Here is a 17615-nt window from a genome sequence, read left to right on the forward strand (position 1 = left end):
TAGAAGCAGTTAATGAATTGCTTGTTCAGTAGCACCAAGGTAAGGTCGGCTGTCTCCTGATATCTTTTCATAATGCCCTGCTGTGCCTGAGGTGTCATTTGGCAATAAATGTTCAATTGACATTTTACTGTACAAAATTTAATTAGCTGTTTTCTCCATTGTAAAAACGGAAAGGTTGGGAAAACACTATTCAGTCGCAATCACAATGCGTGTTTAACCCCTCAATGGCTATGTAATTAACTAACATTTTTAGCCTTAATATATTTTCCAAAAGAGAAAACAAATTTTGTAAATTCTAATAATAGTAGCAAACACTAATCAACAGACACTTCAAAAACCTTTCATCAAAGTATGACAAGGCTGTTTACCTAAAGTTTATTCTTCATTTTCTTGAGGGGTGCTATAAGAAATCACATCAGAAAGGCCCTGCAATTAGAAGAAGCCACTTCTAAGGTGAAATGTGACCATGTTACTATGGCAATTTGAGAGAAAGTAACATTCTAACTGAAGTTGCTGGGATCATAAACCAAATCTACCTAAGAAGTTCGTGCCATTCATTCAGCCAAATCACATCTCAGGAGGACAGCCGCAACTGAAAACACCAGGGCACACTCTCAGCAACCCTTACGGTAAAGTCAAGGCTGGCCAGTTCCTCTGGTTATTTCTCCAAAATCCATCCATAAGTTGGTTATTTGGAACTTTTAACATGTATTTGTAGAGAATAAAATCTATAAATGCTGATAAATGCCTATATAATCCAAAGGGTGCCTAAAATTTTTAACTAATTTTTAATCACATTTAATTTCCCCTCATAACTGTCTCTATTTAAAATAACAGACACACACACACACACACACACACTTTCAGAGCTCCAAATGAAGATCCCCCATTTTCTTACTCCCCTAGATTCATATATATTCCTATGACCTAGGTATTTTTTCCACCTGCGTATCAGCCTAAAAGAGAATGCAATGCTTCACAAATTCCACTGTCTGCAAGGACAAGGGGGAAGTGCGCCTGGGGTAAAATAATAGGGTGTAAGCTCCATATAACTGCCAGATTGCTCTGCCTTTTCAAGTACAGCACAGGCCTAACAAAATAGCCAAAGACAGAAAAGGTTGCAATCCCTTTCTAGAGTCATCAAGCTTCAAATGTTCTGAACTGAAGGAAAGAGGGTTGAGAAAAGATAATTTACCCCACAAACCATGGGACCTAAAATGCATACTCTTCTGTCACTGTCTTACATCTTTGGGCTGTTTCTAACCTAGAAAGTTTTCGTGGATTGTGGACTTCTTGCATCTGAGAGCCAACCCAAGAGCACAAACTCCGAAATTAAGCAGACATGACTTTCAGTCATCACTCCAGATTTTAACAGTAGCTCTCTGTGCCTCCCTTCCCTACTTTAGAGTTTCCTATGAGGTTTAAGTGGTACAAATGTACGAAAGCTCCTAGTTTAGTATATGACTCATAGCAGTAGGCACTTAATGTGAACTGCATTCCTCTTGCCCCTCTGAGGAAAGCCATAATCTTGATAGGAGTCAACTGGTACCCAAGGGGCACCTTTGAGGCTGCAGTTCAAAAATTCACCATACCAGCCCACGATGACATGATAGAGCAAGACTTGCCGTGATATGAAATAATGAGACATGAACAACACCCAAGTAGCTGCTCCAGTGCAGTTCTCAGCACCTCATTCCAAACTCCCATCTTCATCCCCAACACCCATGCCCAGGAGATCCAAGTGACAATTTCTATTCTTCCTTGCCTAGAGAATTTGTTCTTAAGTAGAACAAAAGGAAGTCGAAAAAAGTAGAACCCATCAATGTATTACATACAATGGAAGAAAAATCAACTGCTATTTTTAAAATACGTATGTAGCTCAGTTCCCACCATCTAATATAGTAAATAAGCTATGCTGCTTCCTATTTTGAAAACATTACAGAGTTATATGGCTATAAGCTATAATCTAAAATGTTAAATATTTTAAATACTATAAGCTTGATATCAAGTACCAGATAAATGAATGGCCTTATTTCTTAATTAGAAATATATTTAAATGCAGAATAGTAAACAACTGTTAGAGATTATCAATACTGCAGGTATCCAACCTGTCATTTCAAACCACAAGTCATCAAGAAGAAATTAAAATGGATTCTATTGCATTATTGTGGTATATAACAATGCGCTTACCAAAAAACATGCAGCATTTATCAATGTCAATGCTATTGAAACAATCACACAGAAAAACATACAAAAAAGTAGACAGATTTTTTAAAACTTAGTTTAATTCTCACATTGAATGTTTTTAAAGCTAGGATTGGTTATATAGGGGGAAAAACACAATGACAGTAGAAAGAATTTCTGAAGATGCGTACAGATAAATGTTGTCATTGTTTTCCTCAGCTCAGAAGGAAATTGTTTTCTCAACTAAACACATGTTTTCACAAATTAGGGAGGGCAAATTTACTGAAAACATTCTTTTTATTAATATACAAGACAGTCTGTTTTCTGGCAGGATAGCACTATTCTGAAACAATACCTTAAACTGAGCTGAAAAGAATTTAATATTTGATGATTCACAACCTTTCAGTGGCTCAGCATTATGAATATCAATTATTACTGCACTACAGCTACTTGGAACAGCATTTAATATTTTGATTGATATAAAATGTACTAAAGCTTTTCTTTTTGTGTACATTTCAATTCCAAATTAAAAAAACTCTTGGCAAAACTGTGAAAAATGCATTTTCTCTCAATATAGAACATGTGCTATGTATTTCTTATATGATCTAGACTTTTTTTGGAAACTCATTTTTACTCTCCTAAAGGGAAAAAACCATGGGGCAGCAGATTCAAGAACGTCAACAGAAAGGTTTCTTGATCTCAGAGAAGGAGTGGAACAGAGCCTACCACCTGCCTTTTTTTCCACTTAGAAGGGCATTAAGGCCTCTGGGAACAGACCCCAATGACTGCTGCCCACCAAAGACCTACCAGATTATCCTTGAAGATTAGTTTGTTCATCACAATGACCTTAGACTACCCTCTAGGCTTCAAAAATGTTTAAAGCTATGAGGCTTGTAAAACTCTAGCCAAATTTTTTTGTATCAATCAGGAGCTGCTATAGTTCATCATAGACACATATAGATATATATGCTTACATATGCATGGAATATTTTGGAAGCATACATAAGAAAGTGTTAACATCTGTGAGGGTGGACTACGTAAGTGGGAATGTAGAGTGTCTGAGGGTCTTTCCTTCACACTCCTTTGCCACATTTGATTTTTTTAAATTATGTTTGTGTTACTTTTTCAATATAAACCTAACATAATAATTCACTTTATTTTCTAATATATTTAATTTTAAAGGCCATTTACCAAATGTTAATTGCATTCACTATTAAATGGGGAAAAATCAAGTTAATATTCTGTTGTCTCCCTTCTTTTTTCACAGAAAGAAACTTCAAAACAAAAGAGGCACCATTACTCAGCAACGACCCTTCGGAGAATATAAACCAGCATAGTACAATTCCAAAGTGACAAACTCAGTTGCAAGAATTTGTATATTCCTTATACTCCATTACTTTTGTTTTTTACAACATTATAGAGCCCTTTGCTCTTTATTGTCATATATTTTAAAGTCTCTTGTGGTGCCCGTTTTACACACACAGGACACCATGTAGTATCAATATCGTAGAATCCAAAATATATGTGTTTCCTAATTGTGATTTTTTTTAAGTTTCAAAACAGTATGCTTTCTGACCTGTGGTTTAAAAACAAAATAGTAATTTCTGTTTGTCCAAATTCACACCCAGAATAGAACACTCCTGTCACATAATCAAAAAGCCACAACATAACAGAAACTACTCCAAGTCATTTGTAATTACCACCCACTCTTCTTTCTATATTATAGAAAGCTCTCCACTGATTTTAAACTTCCATGTGTCATTGTTGGGAAAAAGACTATACTGGAGCCACATTCTGTGGTCAGTCTACCTAAGCTGGTGCTGGGAGTTTGGAACATGCATGATGGACTGGTTACGCAGCTTAACCCTGAACAGAGCTTTTGAATATATTAGTGAACCCAATAAATTCAACAGTAAGTCAAAGTCCATCTTTCATTGTCATTGAGGTGTGTGTGTGGATGCGCACACACACATATACTTACATATATACATACATATATGTCGTTTTATACTGACTGCTTCACCAAAATCAATTTTAATCTGACATGCATATGATTGATTACTCACATGCATTTACACTGAGGCCCTTTTCCAGAGGGTTCTTACCCAAATAACCTTACCCCAAAGTCATGCTCCCAAAAGAGGAAATCTCAAACAGAAGAAACAAGCCCCAAGTGGAAGGAAGATGGAAAGAGAAAGGGGAGGAAAGAGGTTTACAAATTCCTTGCCAAATGGATGGAGAGAAATTCTGCGAGGTGATTAGCGGGTCAGGAAGCGTTTTCCCTGGATGTAGTGGTAACCACAAGGACAAGGGATAATGCTTGGGGGATTGATTGCTTTCCGGTTGTGCTTTCTGCAGTGCAAAAACTCTGGGCTCTTGCATTGCTCTTTACTGTGGTGCAGGGTCCACTCAAAACTCTACCTGCCTACCGGGAAAGTTCACATGTCTTGGAATTTCGGGATCATTTAAGTCTAGAGGGGATTTTTTTTTTCCACTTGAGAGTAAGCTGTGCATTTTCTTCATTGTACGAAAAAAGCTCACCCTTCGCTGGAAAGCAATGCACAACCATCCGGTGGGTCTGCATTTATCCTGAATTCTCCCTTCCTCCCTCCATCAACGGTTTAGTGAAGCTTGCAGAGAAAATGAGGGAAAGCATCCATCAGAACGCAAAGACGCAAAGCGGAACTTTTCCTCTGCTTTCGGGGGGAGGGGGGAAAAGTCACTTGTGCGTCTCACGGCTGACAGCTAAGTCTGGGAACCTCCGGATGAGGAAGGAAGGTTTGGCGTTGAAGGAGATGGGAGAAAACAATGCCGAGCCTGGATGCCTCCGGACACCGCACATCCTGCCTAGGTCCCCGACCCACCCATCACCCACAGCCACGCTCCCGGTGCGGCGCGGCTTCGCTTACCTTGATGATGCTGCTGCGCCGAGGGGTCGCCCGTGCCGCCTCCAGGAGGCCCGCCTCGCTGTCCGCTGGGGTCCCGGCGGTGCCCGGCAGTGCGACCCCGCTGCGACGGTCCCTCATCCGGCCCCCAGAGGCCCCCGCCACGCAGTCCCCGGCGGCATCCGGGCCCACTCGGGGGTCGTCTTCGCCCCCCGCCGCGTCAGGCGGCGCCGGATCCTCCCTGCCGGCCGCGCCCTCGGCCATGGCCTGGCGCGTTTCGGGCTCCCCGGGAGAAGGCGGGACGCCCGGCAGCAGAGTCCAGCCGCTAGGCACTGGTGCGCTCCTGCACAGGGAGGCGGCCCCGCCAGACTTTGTTTCACCGCCCAGCGGCGGCAGTGGCGGCGGCGGCGGTGGCAACTTTCTGGAGAAGGGACATCGCTCGGGCAAAGACGTCCTCAGGCTTTGGTCTAGGAGGCTAGCAGTCCGGCGGGGGGACGGTGGCGGGAGTAGGGAGGCGATGTGAGCGGGAGGCAGAAGGAGAGGCAAAAAAAGAGAGGGAGGTATACGAAATGTGATGCAAACGCCGGCTCTGCGCCAGACAAAAGGCACAGGGCGCCCAGCCAGGCGGCCTCTGGAGCCCGGACGCCCGCGGCCCGATAGGGGCCAGAGCCGGGCGACTGCGGCCGGGCGCACCCGCCACCTGCCCGCGGACTGCGGCGCAGCGGTCCCAGGAAGTGCGGCGGTGGCGGCGGCCTCCACTCAGCTCTGTTGTGACAGGGAGGGAGACTTGTTTTGACAGCCCGTGGGGATTGGCAGGCGTCTGGGCCTCTTAGGAGCCTCGCCTCGCCGAGGGGGCTCGGCCCGACCAATCGTCACTGCGGAGGGGTGTGCCTGAGCGCGAAGAATGGAATGTGTTCTGCAACTGGGAGCCGGCCCAGCGGGGCTGGTGTACTCGAGCCAGGGTGTGCGCGCGCGCGCGCGTGTGCGAACCCGGAGGCGCTCCGTGCATATTTTAGGAAGTTTAGATTTGCTACACGAGCCTGAAATGCAACAAAATCCAGGTTGCGGGGAAGGAAGGGGGAGAAAGAAACCTTCTGCCAAACAAAGCAATTTGGAGGAAAGGAGGTATTGAGTATGAATGTCCAAGCATTTGGCGTGATGGGGTGAAGCTTCGCGTGGTCAGAGGCTAATTGCAGGCTCTCAGGCCAATTCTTAGAAGTCAAGTCCTTGCAGAGATAAACTAAGGCTTACTGGGATCTTGGGGTTCCATAATTTGCTTCGGGTTACAGGAAAGGATTCTAAGTTCATTCTGCAATGTGAGTAAATATAACAAGGAAGAGGAGTCAGCTGAAAAGACATGAGGGTGAAAGGAACTGAACCAACTAAATTCCTCCAAAGACTGACTTTTAACAAAGCACAGATACAATCCAAGTCAGATAAATGCAGGTGGGGAGTTCAGTCTCTATCCTAAAACATTCCTATTTGACAATGGTTCAGCCTCCTTTCTCTATATAATCCTATATAAAAACATATTTTGCTCATTTCCAGTAAGCTAGCAACCAAGAAAGGAGAGATCTTTGGATGATACATTAAGTCACTGAAATTATCCACAGAATGCTCAGATACAAACCATGGCTCTAAGGCTCCCTGGCAAGACAAAAGACTTGGCATTTTAATTTTAAACTTCTTTGATATTAGAATCTGTATTAAACCTCACTTATAACATTACATTATATCTTAATTATTAATAATTTAATAATTTTAGATTTTACTTGTTCCTTAGTCTGGCTAAGAGCATGAGAAATTATTCAGCATTTTAGACCAACAATTTGGTTTGAATCTCATAATTTTAGAGATGTATGGGGATTTAGGGATCAACTAGGACATCATTTTTGTTTTACAGTTGAGACAAAGGCCCAGGGAGCCTTGTCTACTAGTTAGTGCGGGAGCCGAAATTAGAATCCGCCACCCAACTCCTCCGATAATCTCTTCACTACTTTATCTGTCTCCTCTGGGCTACAACCAGCCAGAACTGGCAGGGGCACTTGAAAGGTTTCAGATTTGACATTTACCAACTACTAGGGAAGACTGAGAACACTTGAATTTACCTTTTCTTTAAACGTAAGTGCAGCCTAGTAATGAATGTGCTGAAGAGAGTAGCAGTGACCTCCGGTTTTAGAACCAACACCACCCTCTAGTGAGATTCTGAGAACTGCATCTATAACAGCAAAGGCTTCTTTTTCCCCCTGATCTTTAAAAGACAGGAGGGGTAACCCAACAAAAGTTTCCTTTTCAACGGGTATGCCTTTATAACGCACAGACTACACGAGGAAAATAAATTGTACCCAGACTTAAAACAACCATACGTGTCTTCCATCTCCTTTAGTTCAGAGAATTCCCTTCTATGCTATATAGGAAATATTTTAATTACTATCCTCAGAAATATATCTTATTTTAGGCTATCACTTTTTTCTTTGATATTCAACTATTATTACATTTGACTTCTGTCATTTACAGTTGTCAGTGCTTCATTTTTCTTTGTTACTCTAATAAAAGTCCCATTCTTGGATTGTCCTCTGAAAAATGTAAAATTGCCTCTATCTCACTCATCTTGTTATAGGATATTAATATCATTTATAAGTTCCTCATCCTACAGACTTGTATACCATTATGATAATTATTTTTACAAATATTAAAATTAGCATCACTTTATTAGCAAACATTCAAGGTCAGTGATCTAAAAAAAAGAAAAAAACAGAAGCCAGAAAGTACAGCACATAACTTGCAAAATGTTTTATCTTTCAACTAGACAATGTCCAGTTGGACTCTTTTTCCTTCCTTGGCATCCTTCCCTCTCACTCTCATGTGAAAAATGCACACACAGACACACACACACACCCCTCTGATTCCTTTGCTCTGAGCCTCTATCCATAAAGGTTGTTGTCTAAATTACTTGCTTTGATAAACAGGTTGGACCCTGATCTAAAAAGTCATTTATATTGTTGTCTTCCAGCATAAGCTCAGAAGGCTTTTCCTAATACTCATGTTTGCAACTGAGAAAAAAAAAAAAAAAAAACCCTCCTGTGTACTTGCTCCTATCCAGGAGCAGATTCTGCTTTGTGGACCCACTTCAAAAACTGAGAGAAGAGACTAGCTAGATTCAGTTAAGTCAGCAGCCATGGGCACATTCCTATCCCTGCATTAACAGTCCCTCTTTCCAAATAACTGTCACCTACAATTCTTGCCTCCCAACCTTTTATCATGTCATGGTAACAATTGCTAGACTGGCAGATTGGAATTTGGGGGTGAGCAGGGGTAGAAAGATAAGATGTGAATAATAGTAATGAGCAGGAAATTCAAATGTTACTACATCAGAAAGGACTCTCTAACTACAAAGCTCACATTGCCCCTACAGCCCTCAACACATACCATGTCACTCGTATTATTGTGTTTTGTCTTCTCACAGGATTTTAGCACTGTGAACAAACTGTCTTTTCCATGGAATTGTTTACTTACATATTCTGTTTTACTTTCCCCCTATCTCTGCCTCACTGCAATGTAGAATGCAATCTCCGTGTGCCTAAAGACCTTGGGATTTTATTCATTGCTGTATCTCTAGCTCCCAGAACTATGTCTGGAACAGAGTAAGCGCTCAATAAATATTTATGGACAGAAGAATTTTGCAGTCCTGTGACTAAATAAAATAATCAGTCTGATAAAGAAAAATGGTTCTGTCACTGTCTGCATGGTAGAACTTCTCATCCTCAAGGATCCTAGAATTCCATTTTACAGCAGAAATCAGAACAGGTCCAGACCAAGCAGCTACAAATCTTAGAAGAAGGGCACTTATAAATTGGAATGACTTGAAATCTAGAATTAGACTGAAAGACAACCAATAAGAACTAAGCAAGTTCTAGCAGTCCTGGAAATACCTAGACCAGACTAAAAGACTAGATATGTCAGTATAGTCCTTCCAGCCAGGAAGTCCAGAACCATGGGCCTGAGAAAAACCCAGTGAAAATATTAAGACTTTCCATATACTACCAGGAAGTCATAGTGGGGGGGAAAGAACTATCTCTTTGATAACTGCTTTCTATGTACCAGATAGATCCTCTCTACAGTATTCTGATCGCCACTTCACAGATCAGAAAACTGAGGATCAAAAGGGTCAAGTAGCTTGCTTGAAGTTATAGCCAACTAGGAAGTGAAAGAACCAGCATTTGAGGCCAAGTTAGTGACTTCAAAGCCTACATTCTTCCTGCTACTCAAAGCTCTCATAAGATACAAGTCCAGTAGCTGTCCTGGAGAATGAAGAGACACTCCTTCAGATCTGGGACCATTCATATTAACCATGACAACCTCTTCTCTCAACATCGGCATGACCTTTATGTCATCCACATGGACCACTAGTATGACTGATTCATTAGTGCGTGAAGAAACACATTTATCATCTCATTCACATATGTGTAAGAAAAATATTTTTATATTGAGACAGTTCTCATAATAAGTTAAAAGACGCATTGCACGTAATCAAAGAAGAGGACATACAGCATTTTCAGTTAAGTTGCATGCATCTTTACATTCAGTCATAGCCGTCCCCAATATACATGGTGATCTTTTTGCTTTGCTAGCTCAAGAAAACAGAATTTGTAATTTGTAGAGTGAATATTATAGTAGAGTAAATACATACAACTCAATAAAAGATAAGCAAAACTTGGTATATGACCTCTTTGAAATTCACGTTTTTTCTTGAAAGTTATTTCTTTGTCACTTATATTAGAAATTAAGAAATTTCAGTAACTAAAACATAAAAATCAACTAATCTTATTTCAAAGAACAAGTAAAGTGTGCTCCATTATAACAGTCCTACAAAAATGAGAAGTTACGAATTGCTTATAATAGGTCTAGATTCCCCAGTTTAATGAATCTTTAAAGTACTGAAAGGCAATGAATCTAAGAAATCTTTAATTACAGCCAATGTTTTTCAATGTCTGATTACTGCTGCTTCTTTCAGAGTTTTAGAAACCTCTGCTGTCTACAGGAGAGCAGAATGCCTGGGCCTCTATCCATTAACACCATTCCCTCAGGAATTACCCCATGAAGACCCTGGGGCTAAGGCACTATCAGGAGCTCCAGGCCAATCCTCTGGTAGTAGTCTGTATTGTGCATGGCAAAGGTCTTTTAAAAATAGACAGTGTTGATTTATTTTCTATGTATTAACTTACTTTAACATGGATCCTGGAGTTGGAGCTCATGTCATGATTTTTTCCCCCACTGATGCAGAAGCCAGAGGCACTTATGAAAAGAGTACCACTGAAATGGCACCAATAAAGCCCCCATAAAAACTTGATTCTCTGTTTTATTTGACAACCGGCATCTTTTCCAGATACAAAGTTATGACAGAAACCTTTTCAAACCAGATATACACCCAATGCCTGATATTTTCAATGCAGAAGTGAATATATAATAGGTTCCTCCTCCCCTCCAGCCCCCAAATCCCAGGTGCATTCCCCAAATCGAAATCACCTACATGATGGTGGGGTTTTTAATCCTCCAACTTATACCAAGGTATGAAGTTTATTAATGCTTTTTAGTGTCATAGGGCCCACTGAAAGAAACTACAGAGTCATATTTCTTTTTCTAATGCACTTCTTTTCTCCACTCATAATGTGTAAGACTCTTACACCTATTTTATAGACTTTATTCATATGCCTTTGTTCTAGTCTACCTTAAACCTTTTGGCAGGAAGAAGCAGAGTGCAGTATTTGAATAAATATAAAATCATAAAGCACATTTTACATTAAAATATAGGACAAAAGTGAAGTATAGTTTGTTTTGTAAGCCCTTTTTTTCCGAATTAGTTTTCAGATATACAGCTCTTTTGTTAAGCACAATACGAAGTTTGTCTGCTTTACAAAATAAGGAGTTAGAAAAAGTGAATCCTTTGTTTTTTTAAAAAAAGAAAAAAACCATTTGAGGCCAAATGCTTGATGAAAGCTGACTTTCCAGCGTTTGCTCTGTCATTAACCCCTGTGAGAATCCCGCAGTTCCCACTCTCACTAAGTCAGATAGGTCACCATGGATACAACTGCCTCTACTCAGCCCACAGTAGATGAGCAACAGCTGTTGAACCACACTTGGTACTTTTGCCATTCACTGTTCTGTATAAATTGCACTGGTGAAACATTTCAGATAATGTTACAATTGTTTTTGAAATTTTGTTTAAGTATGTTGTAGGAAACATCTGAAATATTAGACAACAGTGAAGGATTGAAATTTAATTTAACTTGTGAAATAGAATAACAAGTAAGAAGTACTGTACATTTTGTGTAATAAGAGGTTGCAGCACTTTCTTCAAATTTTTTCCTAACCAAAGTAAAAATTTAATAACTAAACTGATAGCTGCAAATAAAATCTATTTGGAAGATTCTTTAACAAGCAAATACTTAAACTCTGGCAAAAAGCACAAAACAGTACCATTTTATACTATAATTTATAAAGGAAGGAATCTGTTTTCTGATTTGTGATGATCATTGTATTTCTTATCAATAAACTGCTGTGAATTCTAAAATTCAGAAAAATAAAATATGTAGTTAAAATTTTACCCTTCTGCCTATCATAATTTTTCTATATTCAGAATATGAATTAAAGGGATTTTACTTTGTTTTATGAAAATGTGATGAGATGGTCTGTGATCTGTGATTGAAACAAAAAATCAAAAGGAGTGTCTTTATACTTAACACCCAGTGGATAATAAAAATAACATTTATTTAATTCTAAAAAGTAGCATACACAATGTATTTCCTTTTATTTCTCCTCTTAATTCTCACCACTGATTAATCCACCAATCCTTCATAACATTCACTACTGTGATCACACAGAAACACTTCATTAACACTCTTTGTCATAAAGCAGATCTTTATACCCTGGGGGATGTTTACTGATCCTCCCTGCAGAAGGGTCATACATCCTCATTTCATTGACAGTGGTCTCAGCCATGTGACTTGCTTTGACCAGTGAAAGAACCCCCTTCTAAGCAGAAGCTGTAAAAGCCAGCATAAATTTAACTATGATCTCATTTTCTCAGCCTCTAGATTGTTCACCAGATAGGTGCTGAATCCTGAGTGAAAGTGGCATGGAGCAGAACTGAAGCCAATCTATAACAGACACATAACATGAGCAGTAAAGCATCCTTTGCTGTAAACCACTTGGATTTGAGGGTCATTTGTCACTGTAATATAACCTAGCCTCTGCTGAGTGATAGACATATGTAAGTTTACTGAAAGCCCTGTGCTTTCCACAACCATGCTTTCATTTTCAGTTCATATGGCCAGATACTGTTTGATTTATATATAGCCAGTAAATATTTCTGGCATCTAGTAAACTGGTACAAACTAAAGACTTTTATATATCCAACAAAATTGCATATAGTGATCTCCATTTCTGTGACCCATTTTTTTTCATTTATCTCTTTACTGCAAGCTGTGTAAGCCCCAATTCTGCCTTTCTTATTAGGTTTAGAAATTATAGCATAATGAGATCATATGTATGCTTTTTTGGTACAATTTGTTCATATCTTCTTTTGCCTGTCTTGGACATATCTTCCCTCTTCCACCCACATCAACCCTCCCGACTCCTTGCAAGGTAACTCAAGTTAACATTCATCTGTGTATATGTGTGTGTTTGTGTGTGTGTGTATATATATATACACACACATATATATATAAATAAAGTATATTTCATCATTGTTTAGCAGAAAAAATGCGGGAGAGAGATAATTTTATATATACTTGATATGGTTTGGATGTTCCCCACCCAAATCTCATCTTCAATTGTAGTTCCCACAATCCCCACTTGTTGTGGGAGGAACCAGGTGGAGATCATTGAATCATGTGGAGCAGTTTCCCCAATCCTATCCTCACGACAGCGAGTTAGTTCTCACAAGATCTGATGGTTTTATAAGGGGCTTCCCCCTTCACTTGGTGTTCATTCATTCACATTCCTACCCCCCTGTGAAGAACATGTTTGCCTCCCCTTCCACCATGATTGTGAATTTCCTGAGGCCTCCCCAGCAATTCTGAACTGTGATCAAGTAAACCTTCTTCCTTTATAAATTACCAGTCTCAGTAGTATCTTTGAAGCAATGTGAGAACAGATTCATATAGTAAATTGGTACCAGTAGAGTGGGGTGCTGCTATAAGGATACCCAAAAATGTGGAAACGACTTTGAAACTGGGTAACAGGCAGAGGTTAGAACAGTTCAGAGGATACAACAAAAAGAGAGGAAAATGTGGGAAAGTTTGGAAATTCTTAGAGATTTGGAGGGCTCACGAAATAGGAAAATGTGGGAAATTTTGGAACCTCCTAGAGACTTGAATGGCTTTGACCAAAATGCTGATAGTGATACGGACAATAAAGTGCAGGCTGAGGTGGCCTCAAATGGAGATTAGCAACTTATTGGGAACTGAAGTAAATGTCACTCTTGCTACGCAAAGAGACTGGTGGCATTTTGCCCCCAACCTAGAGATCTGTGGAACTTTGAAATTGAGATCTGAAATTGGAAATTACGTTTAAAAGGGAAGGAGAGCATAAAAGTTTGGAAAATTTGCAGCCTGACGATGCAGTAGAAAAGAAAAACCCATTTTCTGGAAAGAAATTCAAGCCCACTGCAGAAATTTGCATAAGTAATGAGGAGCCAAATGCTAATTACCTAGACAATGGGGAAAATGTCTCCAGGGCATTTCAGAGAACTTTGCAGCAGCCCCTTCCATCGCACTGGAGATCTAGGAGGAAAAAAATGGTGTTGTGGGCCAGGCCCAGGGACCCCCTGCTGTGTGCAGCCTAGGGACTTGGTTCCCTGCATCCCAGCTGCTATAGCCGTGGCTAAAAGGGGCCATGGTACAGCTCAGGCCATGGTTTCAGAGGGTGCAAGCTCCAAGTCTTGGCAGCTTCCACATGGTGCTGACCCTGTGGGTCCACAGAAGTCAAAACTTGAGGTTTGGAAACCTCCACCTAGATTTCAGAGGATGTATGGAAACCCCTGGATGTCCAGGCAGAGGTTTGCTACAGTGGCAAAGCCCTCATGGAGAACCTCTGCTAGGGCAGTGCAGAAGGGGAATGTGGGATTGGAACCCCCACACAGAGTCCCCACAAGGGCACTGCCTAGTGGAGCTGTGAGAAGAGGGCCACCATCCTCCAGACCCCAGAATGGTAGATTCACCTACAACTTGCACCATGCATCTGGAAGAGGTGCAGACACTCAGTGCCAGCCTGTGAAAGCAGCCAGGAGGCGGTTGCTGTACCCTGCAAAGTCACAGAGGCCGAGCTGCCCAAGGCCATGGGAACCCACCTCTTGCATCAGTGTGCCCTGGATGTGATACATGGAGTCAAAGGAGATCATTTTGGAACTTTAAGGTTTAGGGACTGTGCTATTGGATTCTGGACTTGCATGGGGCCTGTAGCCCCTTTGTTTTGGCCAATTTCTACCATTTGGAACAGGTGTATTTACCCAATGCCTGTACCCCCATTGTATCTAAGAAGTAACTAACTTGCTTTTGATTTTACAGACTCATAGATGGAAAAGACTTGCCTTGTCTCAGATGAGATTTTGGACTTGGACTTTTGAGTTAATGCTGGAATGGGTTGAGACTCTGGGGAACTGTTGGAAGGCCACAATTATGTTTTGAACTGTGAGGACATGAGATTTGGGAGAAGCCAAGGGTGGAATGATATGGTTTGGCTATATCCCAATGCAAATCTCATCTTGAGTTGTAGTTCCCATAATCCACATGTGTTGTGGGAGGGACCAAGTGAAGATACTTGAATCATGGGGATGGTTTCCCCCATCCTTAGTTCTCACAAGATCTGATGGTTTTAAAAGGGGCCTCCCCCTTCACTGGGTATTCATTCATTCTCCTTCCTGCCACCCTGTGAAGAAGGACATGTTTGCTTCCCCTTCCACCATTACCGTGAGTTTCCTGAGGCCTCCCCAGCCATGCTGAACCGTGAGTCGATTAAACCTCCTTTCCTTTTAAATTACCCAGTCTCAGATATAATCTTTGCAGCAATGAGAACAGACCAATACAATACTCCTCTACATCTTTCTTTTTTCATTCAATAAGAGCTAGTAAAAAATCCCACCACCTCTTCTGCAATAGCTACTAATTCATTCTTTTAAATAATTGCATAATATTCCATGGTGTGAATATATCATAATTCATTCAGCCCTTGCCCTATTTAGGGTATTCAATTTATTTCTAGTTTTTCACAACTACAAACAATGTTGTAAAAATCATTTATATATATATATTTATCAACCAAAGATTTTATTTGTATAAGATAGATTCCCAGGAGTCAAATTTTAGGGTCTAAGGGGTATATCTACCTTTGATAGATAATGCCTGATAGCTTTCCCAAAGAGCTACAATACTTCACATTCCACCTTAAAAAGTATTGTAGCTCTCATTAATTTCTGTGACTATTATAGGTATAAAGTTATAGTCTATTGTTATTTTAATTTTCACTTTCCAGATTACTAAGCATTGTTTCCAATGTTTCTTGGCCATTTGGTCTTGATCTTCAGTAAATTGTCTACAAATGTGCTTTGCCCTATTTACTATTGAATCAAATGCCATTTTCTCAGGATATTCTAAGAGTTTTGTGGCAAACATGGAGTTGCCACACCCAGACCCTGCTACGATAAAGGACTCAGTCCCCAGCTGCGAGGAGTATGGTTCACTGACAGCCTGCAGCTATTCACTTATGCAGGGTCTACCTCAAATTTGAACCAAGATCATAATGTTCTTATTCAGGCAGCCCATGGCCAATGAATGAGTGAGGCAGTGATAGCTGAGGGCATGCCTCTCTCCATTTCCACCATCACAGGACTCCACCAACAGACATCCTTGCTCCACAACTCCCACTTGGCTGGCTAAGTCAGCTTGTAACAAGAGTGATGGCACCACCTGCTCCTCCCTTTTCCCCCAAATATTTTACTCCCCAATAAACCTTTTGCACCCCTAACTCCATATGCTTCCCAGAGAACTCAACCAGCACATTGTAAATATTATCCTTATTATGTCATCTACATTAATAGTTATCTAGAATAATCCTTTACTGACTTTATGGAAACTTTTGCCTACACATTATATCAATTTTCAAAGAATCAAAAATGTCTATCAGTTCAATTATAATTTTTGAGTCTCCATTGTTGATTAAGATGCAGTTTTCCACCCCTAAATTGTAGATGCAAATCCTACCTTTTTCTGCAAGATTTTTATTGGTTTTTGAAACTATTTATGTATTTGGCCTATTTATAATTTATTTCTAAGTTTGGTTTTCATATTTATAAGTGTTAATGAGTGTGTATAAGTGTCAAATAAATTTTTAAAAATAAGATGGGGGTCTATTTTTATTTTCCTCCAGATGAATGTCTATTTGTGCCAACACTATTAAATAATCCTATTGCCTCCTCACTGAATAGAATTATCCTTTTTGTCACATATCACATTTCTACATGTACTTCAGTCTACTTTTGGATTGTCCTGATTCCCATCCAATACCAATTAAGTTGATTACAGTGACCATGTGTTATGTTCTAATATCCATCTTCCCTCCATATTGTAGCTAGAGGGATTTATGTAAAGTACAAATCTGACTTCCCACTATTAAGCTTTATTGGCTTCCCAGTGCCAGCTGAATAGAGTCCAGGGTCTTTGGCACACATGGCCATGGCTCCTATCTATATCCCTGGAATCCTCTCTGGCTACATTACTTCTCTTCTTTCACACTCTAGGACTATTAGGCTACTTGAAATCCACTGAATACTAAATGCATTTCATGCTTTTCACATCTTGGTTATATGAAATCCCTTTGCCACCTCTCTTCCTTGAGCTAACCATCACTCCTTTTTCCAAATTCAGTTCAGACATTGTCTTTTCCAGAAACTGTTTCCAAAACCCTCAAATTACCATTTATTCTCCTTTAACACCTTTATACCAAGTGTACTATATTTACATCTTTTTAAGTTTGTCTGCCTTTTTAAGTATTTCCTCTGCCTCCTAAAATAAAACCAAAAAAAAAAGCAGATCCTGAGGACCATGCTCTTCTGTAAGAGTTTCCACACATTTTGATAGCAAATTCTTGTTGGTTTTTAAAGATGCCCATCATTTACTGTGTCTCTATATTAGTATTTATGCACATTATAAAACATACACCAAAGAGTTATAAGAAGATGAAGCAAATATTACTTTAAAATGTTTTGCTAATGGTGATGGCTTTATACCACCATTAGCTAATATCTTAAGACACAATATCCATTTAGGGCCTTCTGTTGTTGACAGAAGAGGGTGTACATCCACATACTGAAAAGTCAATTTTGGGGAGGTGACTTCTTGTAAGGTATATTATCATTGTTTTTACTTCGCAATGTGGCTGAGAACGTGCTTGCAGTAAGAATAGAAGGGTAAGCTCTGCAATTTTTGAAAAGTTCACTAGAATTATCTTTGATTTATGTTCTCTGGAATATTTAAGCCATGCATCCATCTT

At 40.1% G+C, this 17615-nt stretch overlaps 1 protein-coding gene across 1 annotated transcript in view; it reads right to left on the reverse strand.

The window, feature by feature from the left end:
- LOC115893159 overlaps positions 1–6078 on the reverse strand; it is an 85764-nt gene extending 79686 nt beyond the window's left edge. The window contains exons 1-2 of the mRNA XM_030916112.1: positions 5917–6078; positions 5094–5822 (exon numbers count right to left, since the gene is read on the reverse strand). Of these exons, the coding sequence (XP_030771972.1) occupies positions 5094–5822; positions 5917–6078 (891 nt within the window). The remainder of the gene's footprint in view (positions 1–5093; positions 5823–5916) is intronic.
- Positions 6079–17615: the final 11537 nt, after the last annotated feature.

This window comes from Rhinopithecus roxellana, chromosome 14 (genome assembly GCF_007565055.1).
Source record: "Rhinopithecus roxellana isolate Shanxi Qingling chromosome 14, ASM756505v1, whole genome shotgun sequence".
NCBI classification, from domain to species: domain Eukaryota; kingdom Metazoa; phylum Chordata; class Mammalia; order Primates; family Cercopithecidae; genus Rhinopithecus; species Rhinopithecus roxellana.